This window comes from Callospermophilus lateralis, chromosome 2 (assembly GCF_048772815.1).
Source record: "Callospermophilus lateralis isolate mCalLat2 chromosome 2, mCalLat2.hap1, whole genome shotgun sequence".
NCBI classification, from domain to species: Eukaryota; Metazoa; Chordata; class Mammalia; order Rodentia; family Sciuridae; genus Callospermophilus; species Callospermophilus lateralis.
This window is the reverse complement of record NC_135306.1, coordinates 75761321-75782143: the sequence shown is the minus strand read 5'-3', so window position 1 is coordinate 75782143 and position 20823 is coordinate 75761321. Positions and strand designations below refer to the sequence as shown.

Here is a 20823-nt window from a genome sequence, read left to right as displayed (position 1 = left end):
GGTGTTACCATAGGCTGTGTATATATAGAGACCTGGACTGAGATCTAGACCCAAACTTTGAAGCTGGGGGACCCTGAATAACCTGTTTAATCTTCCTCGTTTTTTAGTCTCCCATCTTGAAAACAGAAGATATGAGTTGAGTTGGGTGGAGGCTTGAAAGAGAGCAAGAGGACTCCCCAGCTGAGTGTTTCTCAACCATAGCCTGCATGGTCTTCTCTCATCTTTGCCTTTAGTCTGCCCTCTTTTGCCCCACATTAGTTTTTTATTTTTTGAACAACTGAAATTGGACTTTGAGGGATATTTTCAAATATTGGTATTTATTCAAATATATTTATACCATTTTTATTCATCGTAAAAACTCAGTCTAAATATTTTCTTTTGGAAACAGTCCATGTCCAAAAGCAAAGGTCAGTGGCTTTTAAAAACTATTTGTGTGGGCTGGGGTTGTGGCTCAGCAGTAGGGCACTTGCCTACCACATGTGAGGCCCTGGATTCCATCCACAGTGCCACATAAAAATAAATAAATAAAATAAAATTATGGTGTCCAACTACTTCTAAAAAATAAATATTAAAAAAAAGTATTTGTGTGTTTGGTACTGGTGGTAGGGGTAGCCCTTGTATGTGAATGGCCCCAAATTCCAAGACAGGTCCTCTGTCTTGGTGTAGGATTTGGGCTGTGTCTAAGTGGTTTTTCCGACTTTAGGTCCAAAGTCACAGCTTGCCTTAAGGTGATCACATAGTCTCTACATTCATATCAAATTCTTTGTGTATAAAATGTGGAAATAGTAATGTCTGCTTGGGGTAATTTAGCAAGGGAGACCAGATCTCAGGCCTGCTGGGTTGCTATAGAATAAAGCAAGACAGTATCAAAGTCAGGAGCAGAGACAGGGCCCCAGGGTTCTGTGAGAGCTGAGATCTAGTCCAATTTGAGACTTTGCAGCAACATCTTTTAGTGTAGCATAGGAGTGCGAGCAAGCCCCTCTACCTGCCTTAGTTCTTATGTGTGTTCCTTGCCTGGCTCTAGGAACCCACTCAGTGTGACAGCTTGATTGACAAGACAAAAGCATGAAAGTTAAATCTACACGTACACGGGGATCTTCACAAGAGAGCGAAGTCTGAAGAAATCACCACAGCATGTTGCTTTTATGCTTTTTAGACAAAGAACAATACATTTGTGATGATAGGACAAATAGATATGGGGCTCAAGCCCCATAAATTCTAGGGATATTACTAGGAGATGGCTGGAGGTAGAAGTCAGTGGAAGAAATGGGCTACGTTGGAGCTTTATTCAGGTTCGCTGCAGCCCCATTACCAGTCTGTTTTCCAGGCTTGGTATGGAGGACACCCCTCCCCAAAAACTCTTTACAGCAGGCTGCATGTAGGGAAAGTCAGACCAAAGGGCCCTTTTGGAGTTATAGTTCCTTATCTGATTTCAGCTGGAAAATATCAATGTGCCAATTCAGCATATTTTGCCTTAACTCTTAGTAGGATTGTCCCATGGATCCTCATATTGTCACATGATGTCTAGGCAGCCAAGGGTTACCATGAAGCAATGGCTTGCAGGTCACCTGTTCTCATCACAGCTATCCCTGTGCAATGCATAGCTAAGTGTCTTGAGGTGTCTGTGATATAAGACCTGAGGAGGAAAACTGATGTCTCATGTTTGTTCCCTCTCTTTTTTCTCTGAACAGTTCTTTGAGTTCCAATTGTGTAACAAGCCTCTTGTTTGTGGTACCCTAATGAGTGAATCCCAGGCACCACCCATGCTGGATGGAGGGTGTACTGAGAGAGCTATCTGCTAACAGGTGGTTAGGTGATGATGAGCTTCCTCTGAGGTATCCAAAGCACTTTGTGGGTTGTGATATTTGTGGTTAACCTCAGACACTGGGCTTCCCTGACTCACAACCAGCCTCATCTCTGAGATGTGAAGACACCACCCACCTTTCCTGTCTCTGGAGATTGAAGTGAGGTAACACTGAGACTTATGGGGAAACTCACATGTCTGAAGGTTGTCCTGCAAGTCCCCAGCAGTGTGTGGTGCAAGATGGTGGGTCAGCCAGGGCTCAGGGTTCAATGTGCAGCTGTGAATTTCAGATTTGCCTTCTTTAGACCAGTATAACTAAGACCTTTAAACCATGACCCAGATTTTCTTCTCTCACAATAAGCCTGTCACTGGAGTTGAGTGAATTCTAGTTATTTCTCTTGCTAACTATGTGAGCTTACAGAGATTACCTGAGTCCCAGGTTTATCATCTGTAAAATGAATATAATAGTACATATTTCATAGAGTATATATGAGGATTAAAGGAGATAGTTTGGATAGAGTGCCTGGCACACAGTGACTACTATGATATCTGTCATTATCAGGACTGGATAAGAAATCCTAGAAAGGTCACTGAGAATCAGTAAATCAGTATAAGGTTCCTCCCAGGCCATTCCTGTGGTTGGTTGTGCCGTGGTTGCAGTCATATCGATCCACGCATAGAACACAGGGAGGGTGAGAGAGAATGGAATATCATATTTTCACTTGTGGTGAGTAATGCAGGTACTGGATACTGAATATCACCATATTACGTTAAAATACTAGAATACTATATAGCCTTACAAAGGAAGGGAATTCTGACATTTGCTGTCACATGGATGACCCTTGAGGATGTTATGCTGAGTGAAATAAACCAAACACAAATGCACAAAAACCATACGATTCCACTTGTATGAGGTATTAAGAGTAGTCAAATGTATAGAACAGAAAGTATAAGCATGGGGTGGAGGAGGAACAAGGAGGAATTATTTATTTATTTATTTATTTATATTATTTTTTTTAGAAAGAGAGAATCTTTTAATATTTATTTTTTAGTTTTAGGTGGACACAACATCTTTATTTTTATGTGGTGCTGAGGATCGAACCCAGCACCCCGTGCCTGCCAGGCGAGCGCGCTACTGCTTGAGCCACATCCCCAGCCCAAGGAGGCATTATTTAATTGTACAGAGTTTCAGTTTTGCAAGATGAAAAGAGTTCTGGAGATGGTTTGTGAATATACTTAACAGAAGTAAAGTGTACATTTAAAAACAGTTAAGATGGTAAATTTCAGGTATATTTTACTATAATTTATAAAATTAAAAACTATTTATGAAGCATATACCTGTCGAGTTCCTCATGACTAAACCACTCAGGGTCACTCCAGATGAACTGGGCTGCACGAAATCATCACACAAGAGACACAGAAGCCTTTTCTTTGGGTCCTGTGAAGGCTTCTCTGATCTTAAGGATCTGGAGAGAAAGAGAGAGAGAGAGAGAGAGAGAGAGAGAGAGAGAGAGAGAGAGAGACACCCCTTTTATTGAGGAGAAGCCATTCAAATGAGGCAAGGGGTCAGGTTTCAGGGGGCTGAGTCTAGCTTCGTGATGTCTGCTGTCAGCAGGTTGACTGACATCTAGGAAGGCCACACCCAAGGGCAGAGCAAGAGAAGGGGACACACAAAGGGCGTTTCCATGGAACATTCTATCCCAAACAGGGCAAAGGGAGTAGTATTACAAAAGAATAGGTGAGTGTAGCTCAACCCCATGGGTGACATTCTTACACCTGAAGACATACCTTCTACTTCCCAGGCTGGGACAATGCCCAAGTCACCATAAAATGTAGTGGTTGGTCAGAGCCTCTTGCTTCAGAACTGGAAGGCATGGGTCATTCAGAGTGGCTCCCCACATGTACTAAGTGTCAGGCATCGTACCAGGCACCAAGAGAGCCAATGTCCAAACCACCAGAGTGTCTGTCTCCCTTGACTGAATTTATAGACTGGCAGGGGAAACACATATTGAACAGGGACTTGACCTGGTCAGGAAGAGCAGATGAGGCCAAGAGTAGAGGTGAGACCTAGAAGGGAACATTCCAGAAAGAGAAAGCAGCATGTGCACAGGGCTCAGGGAGGGCCACAGGAAGGGTATTGTCTGTCTTTGAGCAGAATGGGCAACCACTGAGGTCTCTGGACAAAAAGTGGAGAGAGACAGGCAGAAGAGCAGGTTTGTGCTTTAACAGTCACTTGGGAGGGATGGTCTTTCTTACATGGATGAATCCTTCCAAACTCTGACAGTTTTTCTTAACTGGGCCCTTGCAGTAGTTCCCATCCTGGTGTTTGCAAAACCCTGGCAAGAAGATCCAGGAGACCCACATCCCTTCAGCTGAAATAGTCACAGATTATAATCCAGCTGACTAACTACTACCAATGTATTCCATCTCCTACCCCGAAAAGCATGTCTCTGTAAGTGAACTGTCATAGAAAGAAAGACTTAAAAAAAAAAAAAAAAAAGAGAGTTAAAAAAAAAAGTATCAAAGATGATTGAATTTGACTATAATTGCAGTCTGGTGGTTCTCTTGGGCCGTTGAGAAGTGGATGAGTATAAAATACTTATAATTAATAAATCATTTCCTATAGCATTTTTTGCCTTCATTATAGCAAAATCAATAATTATGCTGTAATTAATATTTTAACATAAACTTGTGTTTTTTGACAGAAATACTGAGTTAGACTTCTCTTTTGGATAAGAGTTTATTGAATATAATTTGTATACTATAAAATTCATCTATTTTAAGTGTATGACTTGAGTCATTCTAGTCCTGAGATAGTTTCTCCTTCATTTGAACTTGAGGAAAGTATTCTAATATAGGCACACCAGCCTGAACCTTTAAGAAAATTCTTAACACTTAGATTTGGAAATGAACCATGAGTAGCTCAAACTAGGTCATGGGATCTCATATGATTAATTTTATCTATCACAGAATATATTAGGAGATACTTTAATTCCATTGGTATATCTCTCTATACGTACACTACAGCTTTTATGTATGTATGTATGTATTGGGAGGAGGACTACTAGGGATGGAACCCAGGAGCACTAAAGCACTGAGTCCCATCCCCAGCCCTTTTTAATATTTTATTTACAGACAGGGTCTCACTACATTGCTTAGGGCCTCACTAAGAAGCTGAGGCTGGCTTTGAACTCATGATCCTCTTGCCCCAGCCCCTCAAGCCACTGAGATTACAGGCATACACCACCACACCCAGCTTGCTATAGCTTTTATCATCTTGCCAAGCAGTATCTCAATCTGATGTAAATGTGGAGCCTTGGCATCATATTCCAGATTGGAACACGAAGAGAAGCAATTGTATAGACACTTGGCATGGCTGGGAAACCAGGCTTCACTGTGCAATGATCAAGTGTATTCATGAGTCTGAAAGGCAGGGACTGGCAAGTTAATTAGCCTTTTCTCTTCTCCAAGTGTTTCTGCTGTTCAAATCATTCCTGCACGCTGCAGCAGCCTGACCGCCATCACTGTCAATATTAGCAGCAATGAAGATCTCAAGTGTCCAAGCCTCTCTCACACAGTTATCTGTTGTTTCAAGGACTCAGGGCAAGGACTGAAGGGAGGCATTTCCCGGTGCCCAGGATGGTACTACCCTGCACCCTAGAACTGCATAAGCATTTGTCAGGTTCACTTCATTGACCTATCCGCTGTGTTATGGACTCGTACTCCCAGGAGATCCTTTTTCTCTCAGGTGTTGCTTTTGAAGATAGCTAACTGTGTTTTTCACTTGTTTTACCTTATAGGAACTGGTGAAAGTGGGAAAAGTACCTTTATCAAGCAAATGAGAATCATTCATGGGTCTGGATACAGCGATGAAGATAGAAAGGGGTTCACGAAGCTGGTTTACCAAAACATATTCACTGCCATGCAAGCCATGATCAGGGCCATGGACACCCTGAGGATACAGTACGTGTGTGAGCAGAACAAGGTAAAGTGCTGGGGGCTTTGGCTCTGTTGGTGAATGTACGCCATCCTGCTCTGGTGAGTGGATGTCTCTGAACAAAGGGATTCACTGAGTGATTTAGTCAGATGCCAAAAGCAGCTCTTGAGCTCACATTTTTGAGATGGAGACACTTGAGAGAAGTAAGGTGGACTTAACTCTGTAGTCTAAAGTTCTGTAGAAAATACCATTGATGATGCTTCTGTGATGCTTTGCAGTGTACAGGGATTCAGAAGGCTGAGCAGTTGTCAAAGTTGCTTATCTCAGGCAGCGGACAAGGAAGATGTACACATTTTCTTTTCATCCTTGAGACTTAGTTAATTTCTTCAGTGGAAAGTGGAGGAGATACTGGGTTTACAGTGGGCAACTCTTCAAGAATTTCCAGTCTCTGGAAATATTTTCATTAATACACTGCCAACTACTCGAGGAAATCAGTGGGGTTTGTTTGTATATGTTGGGAATTAGCTCTTCTTGGGAAAAAGAGAGAGAGTTTACCAGAGCAATGCCAATATCCCAGCTGGCAAAGTGCTAAAGTGCTCTCATGAAGTGGTGGTGTCAATCTGGCATTGGCTTTCCTGTGGCCACTGGTTATAGAACATACAAATCTGCTTAAGATCAGAGGAAGGTAATGAGGTGGGAGGGTGGGAGGAGAAGGCAAATAAAGTTTTATGTTGTATATTGGAATGCAAATCCATAGGAAAACAATACTGTGTCTGAGTTCATAAGAATCTAGACTAGAAATAAGAGGTTATTTTAAATAATCAATACTAAGGTATGAGATGATGTGATGAAGAGGAAGATTCTCTTTTTCAAATGGGTCTTTCATAGATCAATTTAAAAAGAATTTAGCAGCTATAATGCCAGAATTGCATGGGCTTTATTTAGTATAACTTGACCATGAACTTGTGGACCCTGCATTTGTGTGTGTGTGTGTGTGTATGTGTGTATGTGTGTGTGTGTGTGTGTGTGTGTGTGTATACATACATGTATACATGACAGAGTTTCAAAGCAATCAAAAAAATTACATTTTTATTCCTTGGTGACTGGCTTACATAGGAAAACACAATAGACACAAATGTTGGACATACCTTTACATTATCTCTGCAACTTTGTCTAGCACCATTTTCTTGCAGTCTCAAAATCTCTTGAAGGAAGGTGTCTTCCCTACAGTTTCTACCTTCAACAGTGCTGTGCCGAAAAGTGTGTGAGGTGAATTGGGAAAGGTTATATCTGGTGCCAAGGAATGCTAGAGGTGCATGTTAAGCCGTGGGGGGGATTCTAGAAGTGACTGGGATGATCCCTTTCTCCTTTGCTTTTGAGTATATGCATTTTCTTTTTGAAGGTGTATACTTCATCCTTATTCACCTTCTATGATATCTTCTAAAAATTAGGCATTCCATGGGGATGAAGATCACTTCAGAGGAGAGTCATGGCAGGAACTACCTTCGGGTGATTTCAGTCCATCTGTTTACCCTGTTGTAAAATGTATTTTGCTGGCCAGTCCGAGTGGGGGAACTGGGTGAAGCCTGCAATCCAGGGGTGGGTGGGTTTGTAACTGAACGCTTGGGAAGAAAGGGCTGAGTGGAAGCTGGTTCTGCCCACCTCAGCTACATGTGTCTGCGAACCTGATGGGATTGGTACCAAGGCCTCTGGGTTCCCGTCTGTTATGTTTTCCTCCACAGTCTTCTAGAGGTACCTTGAGTTTATATTTTAAACAAAAAGATGTTGTGGGGTTTGACTTTTCACTACTTTCTCCCTTTCTGTTGTTCTTCAATTCTTTCTCCTAAGGCCATCTCCAGTTTTCACTCATCTGCTTCAATGTCCTAGGGACATTGGCTGTCACAAAGGACCTCAAGCTGGGTGACTTAAAAAAGAAACATACCCTTGGCTGTCACAAAGGACCTCAAGCTGGGTGACATAAAAAAGAAACATACCCCTCTCCCGAGTTCAGGATATCACAGATCTGAAACCAAGGTTGGTTGGTTCCAAGGAGAGCCTCTGAGGAAGGACTGATTTCCTACTTCCCTCCCAGGGTCCTGTGGTTGCTGGGAATCTGTTGTTTTGTAGGCATGTCACCCCAGTCTCTGCCACTGTCTTCACACAGCATCCTCCCCCGGGTCTCTGTGTTCATATGGTGTTGTCCTCTCTATGCCAATGTCCAAATTTCCCTCTTCTTATAAGGACATTAGTCATCGGATTAGGGCCCACAATAATCCAGCATGACCTCCTCTTAACTTGATTACATTTACAAAGTGCTGCTTCTAAATAAGGTTACGTTCTGAACTTCAGTGGGCCTGAACGTTAGAGCCAACGCGGTTCAACCCAGTACGCTCTGCCTTCTGGCTTCCAAGGTTCACATCCACCCTAAATGCAAAATACGGTCACTCCTTCCCCATATCCCTGAAGGTCTTAACCTATTCCAGCAACAACTCTTGAGTCCCAAATTGAATCGAAATGTCAACTCAAAAAGCCTCAAATTCCACTGTCTAATCAGGTATGGGAGAGAATCTGGATATGATCCATACTGGGCAGGATTCCCCTCCATTCACCATCCATGAAACTGGGAACTAGTCAGCTATGCCTCCTGCCTCCTCCCCTTATACTATATCTGGCTGGTTCCTTCTTCCTTTTTACTTCGAATATCTAGATTAGTGCTCTATAAACTTTCTCTTGCCCTTCAGACAGATGCCTAGGAAGAACCACATGCTGGAATGACTTAGAGAGAGGCAGAAAATTGAGTGGAAAGAACACTGGATTGGCTCTCAAAAAGCTGGGCTCTACTCATGGCTCTCTGTGGGTCTAGGGCAGAAGTCAGCAAACTTTTTCTATAAAGGGACAGAGATTCAATATTTTTGGCTTTGTGGGCTATCCTGTCTCTGTCACAACTATTTAGCTCTGCTTTTGTAGCATAAAAGCAACCATAGGCAATATGTAGAATGTGAACACTTGAGCATGCCGACTTGTAAACTCTATTTACAAGACATAAAACTAACCCAAACACACACACACACACACAACACACACACACACACACACACACAATAGGAACACAAAAGCTATTCCCAACTCACTGACCAAATAGAAATTCATTCAAATCATAAGCAGATTGTCTGTGGACTGTGGATTGTAGACCCTGGCCCTAGGGGAAGATGGAACCCATTTTTCTATCCCTCAACTATTAAATGCAGATGACACAGTGTCTACTTCATAAGCAGATCTAAGCAACAAGGAGTTCAATACAAAATAAATGGTACCCAAGAAATGTTAGGTTATGACTGGACAAGTTCAAAACCAAACATGGACTCATTATTTCTTCTAGTGCTTGTCTAGGCCATTTTCATCCATCTCTTCTCTGTTGTTTTTCTGTGGGGTATTATTGATTCTTATAATTTTCTCTGTGGGCTAGTGCTATGATTTAGATATTAGGTGTCCCCCAAAGGCTCATATGTAAGGCAAATGCCAGAAATGATTGGATTATGAGAGCCTTAACCTAAAGTGCATTAATCCCCTGAAAGGGATTAGCTGGATGGTAACTGTAGGCAGGGAGGGTGTGGCTGGAAGAGGAGGTCCCTGTGTCTTTGATGTATATATTTTGTTGGTGGTGGGGGGAGCACCTCTTCCTCTGCCTCGTACTGGCCATGTCCTGAGATGCTTTCTTGCACCACACCCTTCTGCCATGATGTTCAACCTCACCTGGAGCCTAAAGAATGGAGTGGCTATCTATGGATTGAGATCTCTGAGCCACCAAATAAACTTTTCCTGAAAATTGTTCTTGCTAGGTCTTTTAATCATAGCAGCAAAAAAAGCTGAATAAAACAGCAGATACCATGCTTAGGTCATAAAATAATAAAATGATTAACATTTTAGTATAGTCTGTAATTAGTTTTAAGACATATGCTATATGCTAGCTTCTTTACAATGCACTGTATAACTTGAAATAATTGATTAGTTAAGGTGAGGATAATACTGTAGGTGTAGCTTAGTGGTAGATTGCTTGCCTAGCCTGCACAAGGGGCTGGATTTGATCCCCACCCAACCCCACTCCCCAAAAAATAGAGGAAAAGAAGGATGAACAAAACCTTAATTAGAAAAAAAAAACCTTAATTAAGTTTATTTTGCAGTACTGAAATGCTTCCCTTGTTTCCTGTTGCTGAGTATTTATTTGGACCATCTGCTTTTTGGTGTATGTGTGTGTTTCTCTCTCTTTTTTTTTTCATAGTTAGGAACACTTTCTTAAAAGTATATAGGAAAGGGCTGCAGTTGTAGCTCAGTGGTAGAGCAAGTATGAGGCACTTGGTTTGATCCTAGCACCACATAAAAACAAATAAGGCATTGAGCCCATACACAACTAAAAAAAAAAGGAAGGCTGGGGCTATAGCTCAGTGGCAGAGCGCTTGCCTACCATGTGTGAGGCACTGGGTTTGATCCTCAGCACCACATAAAAATAGATAAATAAAATAAAGGTATTATGTCCATCTACACCTAAAAAAAATAAATATTAAAAAAGGATATAGGAAATAAAAGTTATTTTGAGGGTTTTATTGTAAATAGTAATGAGATCATTACTATTACTATTGAAATCTTTGTTTATTATTTGAATGATTTCTTATTAGAGAAAATTTGTTGGAAAGGTAGTTTAGTGTTAGTTGGCTTTTAACCAACATTTTCTTTTCAAGAGGAGTGGGAGGGCAAGGGAGGAGGCATGGGGTTAGAAATGATGGTAGAATGTGATGGACTTCATTATCATAAGAACAGGTATGAAGACGCAAATTTGTGTGAATATACTTTGTATAAACCAGAGATATTAAAAATTTGTGCTCTATATGTGTAATATGAATTGTAATACATTCCATTGTCATATATAAATTTAATTCTTTTTATAAGAAAATAATAGCGTTGATTATTTTCTTATGCCTTTCTGGAGTTTTTAAAACAAAAACAACAAAGAAATGATTCATATGTATTCACTCACTCTATTGCTAGGCCTTGATAGGCCTTGATTTTTACGAATGTCTCTGATGAGTGTTTTATGAGCACATGTTAAAATTTATGACTTACTAAATAAATATTGCAAAGGCATTTGCTCAGTCACAGGGCTCCTACATTTGAGTTAGCTTATGATTCATGTCCATTCGTGATGATTTCTCTGATGTCAGAAGAGTCTCGTATTTTGTGCTGTTTGGCCTCTTGAACTTGGGAAATTCTTGTTAGAGGCTGTCCTGCATGAAGCAAAAAAAATATCTAGCCATTAGTTATTTATTTACTTATTTTTGAGCTACTTGGAGAGCCTGGTCTTGCACTTTCGATCCTTCTGCCTCAACCTCCCTGCGTTGCTGGGAACAGGCGTATGCCACTGGGTTGGGCTGAAGCAAAGATTTTAATCCCATTTAATGTTTGGCAGAATTGGCTTGTATGATTTAGATAGGATTTTCCAAGGGCATAGGACAGCCCTACCTGACTTCTCAAAAACCTTTTAGTTATATTCAGTGATCTCTAGAATAAAAGAAGGTCCACAGGCTTTTCTGGAACCCAACTTCAGCTTCTTCCCTGCCCTCTTGCTTATTGGAGCCCTTAACTATGTTAATGTCTATTGCGTGTAACTTACATAAATTTATGAGAGCTCATCACAATGAAATAAGCACAATCACACATGCTTTTAAAAAAGAGTTCATAATTAACCAGAGGATTCTTTTACCTGGTATTTCACTCTCCATGCACAATTTAGAACACAGTGTTCCTAGAGGTATGAGGTCTGAATTGCCCTTCAGAAAGCATCTTACTCTCCTGTTAGAAGCTTTTGCTGAATTCAAAGTCCTACTGTAAGGGAAAACTTAGGCTCGCCAGCCAAACACCACTGGAAGCCTGAGTTCTTGGAGTAAATTGACTCCCAGGGCTTCTGTCTGTTCTGTTTGAAGTTGTGTAGGTCTGATATGTAGGTAAATGGATTCTTTTGTCATTTAGTCCCTCACAGCTCTTCTCCACTGACTGCTAGGTTTATCAGGCTCTAGAGCTTCCAAAACAGTGGTTCTAAGTCTTGTGTGCACCTTGGAATCACCTTTGGGGTTTTATGCTGATACCAGAACACTGACCACAGAGATTTGGAGTTAATGCTCTGGAATGCAGTGTCAGCATTTGGATTGGTTTCTAGACACTTCCCAGTTCAAAGATGGTTCTAATTGGGCAGCCAAGCTTGCGAGCCACAGATACATGTCTTAGCATTATGTGGAAATGTTGAATTTGGATTCTGTTTTCCCATCAAGGGATTCCGGTGTTCATCTGGTATTATTGAAGTTAAAGGTAGATTTTAAAATTTTTCTCTCAAGCTTTCCAAAGCAAGGAGGGAGATGGCCAATAATCTTCTCTGTGGAATAACTGCATTAATCTCTACCCAAGATCAATTGAGTGGACAGCATTGAGTATGTATTTTGTTCTTCTGCACTGAGCTGGTTAGATTAGGTAACAGTAGCCTTGACAGCATCTCTAGGTGACATCTTTGAACTGGAGATAGATTCTGTGTTTGTTCCCTTTGAGTCTCCCAGGGACACAGTACCAGCATAGCACCATGCTGAGGGCCTGCACCAGTGGGGTAAGTGTAGGAGCAGAGGACGGAACTGCAACTCATCCTCATTGCGTAGCACCACTGCTGCTTCTTGCCTTCCTGTTCCCACAGTTGCTATGTGGAAATTGTAATTTCTTTTGGATCAGTAAAAGAATCAAGGACACAGGTTATGTTGATATTAGATACAAAGTGTCAGCTTCATCTATGATAAAGTGTCATGCAATTTTTGTAGTGTCACTAGAGATATTACACTAGAAAATCAATTAAGTATATGTTTGTGTTCACCATTAGTAGATATTTGATTTATTGAGATGGTAATCCATCAGGTATGAAATGTAAGTATCCAACACCTAATTTCACATTGAAGCAATAAAGTCTGGTATTGGTGGAGCAGGATCATAGGAATGAAAGGTTTTTTAACACAAAAAGACCTTTGGAGATGTCTTATGTGTACACATGTGTAACTCCTCCAGTTTAACTTTCCAGTCTCAGGAAGTGGGAGGCTGAATGACCAGCAGTGTCTGTTAAAGGCTCATGTGAGGAGATCAGGCACAGTAAAGTGAAAATGGTCAGTTTATGTCACTTTTAAAGAAGTACTTCTCAGGGCTTGGAGTATTTTAAGCCTCTTATTTTCCAATTTTTAAAACATCTGTTTAAATGTACTTTTCTGTCCCACTTCCTCATCTAATTTGAAAAGTCAGATTCTGCATGAACCTTTGGGAACAGCGAGACCAATGCTGTGACTTTGGCTGTAGCCCAGGGTTGCTGGTTCTTTGGCAAATGTCAAACTTGGGCCTTGCTTCCCATGTCCTCTTGGATATTAAAAATCACATGGTACGTTTTTCTCCTTCCTGAGAACTTGGAGTTCTACCTGGTGTCACAGTAACAGCAATAACAGCAAATTCTCCACTAAAATCCTGGGCAGGAGTTTTTTCATTATTCCCAATAGTTCTCTGATTAATCAATATTTACTTTCGTGTGAGAATTGCTATTAAGGCAGAGTTTGAAACGATGAGCTTGAAAAACAAGAAAGAATGAGATAAAAAAGAATTGGTTTTCTCCTTAATTGCCATCAAAACCAAACCTGACTGCCCACTCCCCTGTAAGTCTGAATTGCAAAATGAGGAAGTCTGGGGGCTAATGATGAATAAATAATGAGACCCTTTTGACCCTTTTGAAACACTTTCTTCTTCTTTCTCAAAACTGAGTATGTACCTACCATATCCAAAGAAATCCTAAAACACTGGTGAAAAGGGACAATCTCACTACCGATCCAGAAACTAGTATGAGCATTAGTGTATTTGAACATCTATATATTAATTCAACATAAACCAAATATTTCTCCCAAGTCTTTTAGGTTGCATCCAACTTTATTGTTATCCTAAAATGCAAAGGGAGACAATGTGAACCGCTCTCCCAATTGCTCTCTCCTCATGGCAGAGCTGCCCCCTGGTTTTCTGCTGGTAAAGAGGCAACAGGATGTGTTAATGCTGATCTCCTAGAACTGCCTTCTCTGGATACCCAGTGACTTCATTTAGGAACAAATGCCATAAACATGTGCCAGGAAGTTAAATTACCCCCTTGGGGTTGTTTTGGAGTCCTGCCCAGGGACTCAGGTGTTCATCTGCTATTATTGAATTTAGAGGTAGATTATTTTTTGAGTCAAACATTTTTATAATACCTTTATTTTACTTATTTATTTTAATGTGGTGCTGAGGACCAAACCCAATGCCTCACACATGGTAGGCAATTTGCTTTACCACTAAGCTACAGCCCCAACCCAGATTTTTTTTTTATTAATTGGTTTATAATCTCTGCAGTAGTATCCTAGGAAAAATGCTATAGAAAGTATCCTCTTTGCATTAAAATCTTTTCTCAAGATAGTGGTGTAACAAATGGGGGTGATTTCAAGTGAAATAAGGCAGCTGAAGTCAACAAAAACAAATTGTAGAAAGGCATTTTTTTCTTATCTCTCTCGTTTTATCAACCAGTAAACCTACCTTTAGAGTAAAACCCATATTCATTGGAAGCCCAGGACAGTATACATTCTCCACCAATCATTCTTTTGGAGATGAAATGTTCTCAGGCAGCTCTGTATATCTTGTGTGCTTTATTTTGATTTCAGGCATCTGAACTATGTCAGGTTCAGAATAATCTATACTAATGTAAAATAGCCTCAGTGTATTTTTTTTAAAATATTTTTTTAGTTGTAGTTGGACACAATATCTTTAATTAATTAATTTATGTATTTATTTGCTTCATGTGGTACTGAGAATTAAACCCGGTTCCTCACGCACGCTAGGCAAGTGCTCTACCACTGAACCACAACCTAGCCCAGCTTCAGTGTTTTAACAATGGCTTTGTTTTTTCCCTAAATAAAATTTTAAACTATTTTGGCACTTATTTTCTGTAATTAGAAGTAAAGATGAGTTTGTTTAACTTGACCATTTAGATGATCTGGTCAGGAAGTTTTTGCTTATGTGTGTGAGCGTACAATCTATTAAAGATAGGAAGGTGATTAGTTTTTCTACTTAAAAAAATTTAAAACACATCTAGTCTTTTAATCTTTTAAATAGTTAAGATGGGGTCAGTTGCCAAAAAGTCAAATATAATAGGCATACCACTGCTGTATTTTAGGAGCCACTAAATTATGCTGAGGCAGTAAAAGGGGCTGGATGATAGCAAGTGTGGGAGACCATCATGGTTGACCAGTGGCTACTAGTTCTCCAAGGCCGTGAACTCCTGCTCCCCTCTCTGCATCTCAGCTTGTGCTGACATGGAATATCTCCCCTGTTTGGTTGTGTAGAGGCTTCCCCTTGCTTTGGTTTTTTTTTCTTCCTTTTACTTCTTCTTTTCCTCCTCTACTTCTTCCTTTTCCCCCTCTTTCTCTTCCTTCTCTTTCTTCTCTTCCTCCTCCTCCTCTTCTTCCTTTTCTTCTTCCTCCTCCTTTGTCATCATCATCATTTGGATTATTTGATGTGTGGATCCCTCCACAATGTTAATAATTACCCCCAAACAAGAAAGTCTTTCATTCCAAGGTCAAGTTAGCTCTTGGTGTACTAGAACAAGACAAGAGCTGGCATGAAATTGAATTTCCTTCCCATCATTTATGTTCTCCACAGTCTTGGGCAGATCACCAAAGCTCTGTGTTTTTATTTCCTTCTTCTATCAAGGGCTAGATTGACTCCTAGGGATATTGCAACATTTAAACATATGATAACTACCATCAGAAGCAAAAACTTACATTTTGCTGTGTCCTGAACAGATTCCTCTTAAAACAACAACAACAACAAAAATAACCAAAGCTTCTAGTTAATAAAACACTACGTCAAGAACAAAGTTGTATAAAAAATATCAAGATTGTTTTGCCTTATAATCTAAACATTCTTTTTAGCCTCATTAAAAGTTACCAGGATAAGATGCAGAAAAACACATTGCCCAGATTCACAGTAGAGATATCCATGCTCTAAAATGTCTGTGGATAATGGGTATATCCTTGTCCCTTTTCTGAGGATAATACCTTTTGGGGGGTTCTTAATACCTATTTCCTTTTTTTCAAGTACTGGGGATTGAACCCTGGTGAGCTGTACCACTGAGCTACATCCCCAGTCCTTTTTATTTTATTTATTTTTTATTTTGAGATAGGGTATCATTAATTTGCAATCCTCCTGCCTCAGCCTCCTAAGCTGCTGGGAGTGCAGATGTGTACCACCACACCTGTCTTAACTCCCCTGCCTGTGGATGCTGGCATCCTCATCTTCTGCTTTTACACATCTTCACACACTAGAGTACACATCAGTGGATGAGAAGATCCTCACAGAGAGCTCAGGTCCAAATGGCAGGGAGACAGGGAGGAAATTCATGAAATGGCTTTGATTTCTCTTAGATGTGGAAATGACAAAGACTTCAGACCCTGTCCAACAATCCTGTTTCAGAGATTTCTCCATCACCTCCTCCTGAGAGAAAGGTCCAGACTGTACCAGTCTCTTGGGTGGCTCTGGCATCCACATGTCTAGGTCTACCCCCGACATCAGTCTCTGTGCCGAGGGAAACGAGGAGCTTGTCCCTTTGAATTATGCCCCTTACTTTCCCATCTGCAAGAGATGAGATGTCATTACTGCCATTAGAGTGTTATTTTTCTTCTATATTTGGCCAGAGATGATGCTTGTCACTGTCATCAAAGGTGTGACTTGATGCCCCCCTATGCAAGGTCAAAATCTCTTTAAATTGCATTATGATAGCCCATAATTGACAATTTACTTCCCAGTTTCCAGGTGGGTGGTACCTCTGCCACTAGATGTTGATATAAATGTCAAATAGTGGTTTCCACCTAGGAAGCTTAGAGATCCACCCACCCCATAACGATAGCCGTCACTTGATAAACATTTGTTTTATGAATTAAACAAATAGCACAAACTCAGAATTTCTAAAGGTGAGCCCAAGGAAAGAAAATAGGCAACTCATCTAGTATCCCAAGGCTTCAAAGATTAATAGAGTCTCTGTTTCCATTGAAGGTGGGATCCCTGAAGGAAGGTTTCTTCAGGGGCCCTAAACCCTTGGTGACCCTGTAGTGCTCTCGGGTCCTGTGCCTCACGCATCTGTCAGTGCTCAGCTCTCCCTATGGAGTGAGGCTCCATTCCAGAACTTTCTCTTCCAGCTCACTGTGAGCTCCTCAAGAGCAGTGCTGTATTCATCTGTCATCTCCAGCATCAGAGAGAGGTGATGCATACATGCATGCATATGTGTGCATGTATTTCTGGATGGATAGCCTCAGCAATCTCAAGCTGTTACATCATAGTTTTGGAATATAAAATTTTTATTGAAAATATTTAAATTGACATAGTCATACAAAGTTGTGAGGTACAAATAGGTGTTTTGATACATGTATACAATGAGTACAAAGCTGATGTTACACAAAATACGTTCTGTTGTTGCAGAGCATGGTGGAGTGACTATAGTTAGCAATAACATATTTCAAAATAGCTAGAAGAGAAGATTTTAGATGTTCTCACCACAAAGTGATGATAGTTCTTTGAAGTGAAAGATGTCTAATTACACTGAGTTCTGGCCTTTTAAGCAGGGGGAGGGGGACCAGTAACACAGAGACAGGATCTTCATTTCTGTAAGCATCTCAGTTATTGGTAGCAGGATCATCGTGGATCTGCTGCTTGTTCGTCCGCTGTGACCATATGACCTCCTTCTTTTTGGCCTTAGTATTCTCAATGCTCCTTCAAGCTCAAGACTTTTGCCCATTCTCTTCTCCCTGCTCCCATCTCTCTTTGCCCAGCCTCGTTGTTCTTATCCTCCAATAGAATGCAAAAAAAAAAAAAAAAAAAAAATCCATGAAGGCCCACAGCTGTATCTGCATTCACTAATCATTGCAGCTCCAGGGCCTGACCTGGATATAGGCCAGTTGGCCAGGTGAGCCAATTCCTGGGCCAGAGAAATCTGATTTTTTTTAATGAGCTCACACAGGTGAGCTACATTCTGGCCTCTCCTTAACTTGTCTCTGACAAAACTATTCAGCCTCACCTTCTCTCCTATTAGATGGCGGTTTCCTGGTTACCCCATGCCTCCCCATGGCCTCGTGGCCTCCATCTGTTGGAGCATCTCCTAGCTATTCCCTTTACACTCATAAATAGCCAACTTCATTTATTCATCTTGATTAAAGCATTTGATACTGTACAAGACTTTTAAAAAATTTGTTCCAATTAGTTATACATAACAATAGAATGCATTGTGACACATCATACATATAAGGAGTATAACTTCTCATTTTTCCAGTTGTACATGATGTAGACTCACATCACTCATGTACTATATACACTGAGGTTAATAATGTCTGATTGATCGTACAGGACTTTGACATCCATCTCTTTCCACCTTTTCGTGGGTCAGGCGCACCAGTGAACCTGAAATTTAGTTTATTACATTGTAATTCTTCATTTATGTGTCTCTTCCACCTCAGACTAAGAGTTCTTTGAGATAGGGAATCATGTTTATCTCTTTGCCCCTTTGGGCTCAACAAATGTTTGTGAAGTGAGTGACATTAAAATGTAGTGTGATGATAATACTATAAACACAAAGTTGTTTGAAACAGGCAGCAATACACGCCATCATGGAAGGTAGCCTTACCATTCTCAGACATGATATGATATTATCTTCCTGATTTAGACTGTATATTGAGTGAAAAACAGCAGGGAGTCCACATGACCATGGTTTTTTTTTTTTTCCCAAAGAAATGATTTATAATCAGTATATTGCTTCTGAGTTGCAAGATAACCAACAGCCTTGCATGGTCAAGGGCTCTAAATCCAGTGTGGGAAACTGGGGGTTGACCGTGGTCGGCACTTTGGGATGCTTGGTGAAGTGCACATGTTCTCTTTCTGTGAAAGTTAGGTCCATTGCAACGATTCTTCTCAAGCTGAGTCACCAGGCAGCTGTTTTGAAATCCCATAGGACCAAAACATAGTGCTGAGAGGAAGGAACAGCTTGTTTATGAGCTAGAAGAGAGACTCAACATCCTTTTCACCAACCAAGTTCTAAAGTAACTGCAAAATAAGGAAAGAGAGCAAGGTGACCATGATATGTCATGGTGCTTGGTGCTAAAGCTTGGAGAGTGCAGCTCATCACTAGTCATGTGACCTTCCCAGTCCCCATTCCAGAGTGTCATAGATTTACCCACAAGGCAAGTTCTGGAAGAACCCAGGCCTCCAAGACAGAAGAGAAGAGCAAAAGACACAAAGGGGCAGAGGCCAGGAGTGTTACTCAATTGAAAGGAAAGTATCGAGGGTGTGACCCGTGTCGTTGAGGAGCACAGGCCAACTTCAGTGCCTTGCAAGCTCTGTATAAGCTGGCACCAGGTATTGTCTGAGGACTAAAACAGGTGTGAATTCGTGCCAGGCACTGTGTGCATGCTTTATTGAGCATATGTCGTTTTATCCTAAACAATTCAATGTGGATCCTGTTAGTTATCTTCACTTTAGAGATATGGACCCTGAGGTTTATGAAAGTTACATAACTTCTCTGAGATCACGCAGGTACCACATGTCAGAGCTGGCCTGAGCCCAAGTGGCCTGATGTCCTAGGCAGAGCGGCTAACCACTGTGCCTCATGCCTCTCAAGGGGTGAATCAAGGCCATAAGTGGTGCTAACTCATCCTTTAAAGGTTTGATGATGAAGGCAGTAAATGATATGAATGCAGGATTCTGTCTCTCAAAATCTCTGTTCCTAGACACTTTCTTGAATTCCTTTCTCTCTGGCTGAGATCCATCTTGCTTACACAACTGTCAGTGTTATCTCTGTTAGTACTTACACCGGAGGTCATGCAGTCAAAGAAACCTGAACAATTATTGGGATTAGTGTATCCACAGGATGAAGTGTGATGATCGGAGAACTTTCTTTTGAGTGGATTAGAAATGTTTGCATATTTTTTTTCTTTCACTTTCCTAGAAGAGGGAAGCTAGCAAATTAGAAATAATTTCAAATTCATTTTCCTACTTAAACAATCAAAGCATGGCAATGACCTTCAAACTGGTGCCAGAAAAGATCCAATAAAAGCTGAGGAGTACAGTCTGATAGTGGTATAAAAGGTACTTAGTTCAAAATGCTTAAATTTTTTAAAGAGAATTAGATATAGCTGTATACATTCAGGTAGAAATATCATCAGAGTGTGGCACACATAAGAAAAGTGAGATGAGGAAGTGTGTATGGGGATATGGATATAGTGACATCCCTTTAGAAATAAAGTATATGTAAGTACGTGAAATAACATAAATAACAATTAGAAAACGGTTGATTTAGAAGAGAGATGATCATTGTTTTTCTGTTGTACCAGTTTATTTTTAAAAATGTGAATCAAGTTATAATAGTTGAATGATGTACATTATCTTAAGAGTATTTCTTTTTTACTTCTCTGTTAAAAAATGCAATTCAAATGATACTTTTTAATTTTAAAATAAATAAAATAAAATAAAATAAAATAAATAAGCAGCTTAAGATTCATAATAAATGACAAACATTCCTTTAGTCCCTTTTACAACAACTTTAAATCTATATTATTCTTCGGGGTGGGGTGGGGGGTGCGGTGTTCCTTCATCCCCAAAGCCCTTAAATTGAAAGAGAATGGGGCCCACGTAGAGGTGATTTGTCCCCTCTGCTCTTCTACACTCTTGGAGTCTAAAGTAGGGTCTCTTCCAGAGAGCAAAGCAGGAATTAGAACTGTGCCTTCATGGCTAGTTAGCTGGATAACCTGGGCAAGTCAGTGGCTCTCTCTGATCCTACTTCCTTATTTATCTAATGAAGGAACTAGACTAGACAAGCTTTAATTTCCAAACTGTATAGAGAATGAAGATTCCATCCTTAGAATTTGGAGAGTGAAATAGTGAGGACATTCTGGAATTGCGCACGATTATGGTCAACTTTTTTAAAATTGAGATGAGAAAATGTCTGGGGCCCTGTAAT

At 40.5% G+C, this 20823-nt stretch overlaps 1 protein-coding gene across 1 annotated transcript in view; it reads left to right on the top strand.

Moving 5' to 3' along the window:
* Gna14 (G protein subunit alpha 14) overlaps positions 1–20823 on the top strand; it is a 186741-nt gene that overhangs the window by 104355 nt on the left and 61563 nt on the right. Inside the window, exon 2 of the mRNA XM_076843501.2 lies at positions 5605–5789. Coding sequence (XP_076699616.1) covers positions 5605–5789 — 185 coding nt within the window. The remainder of the gene's footprint in view (positions 1–5604; positions 5790–20823) is intronic.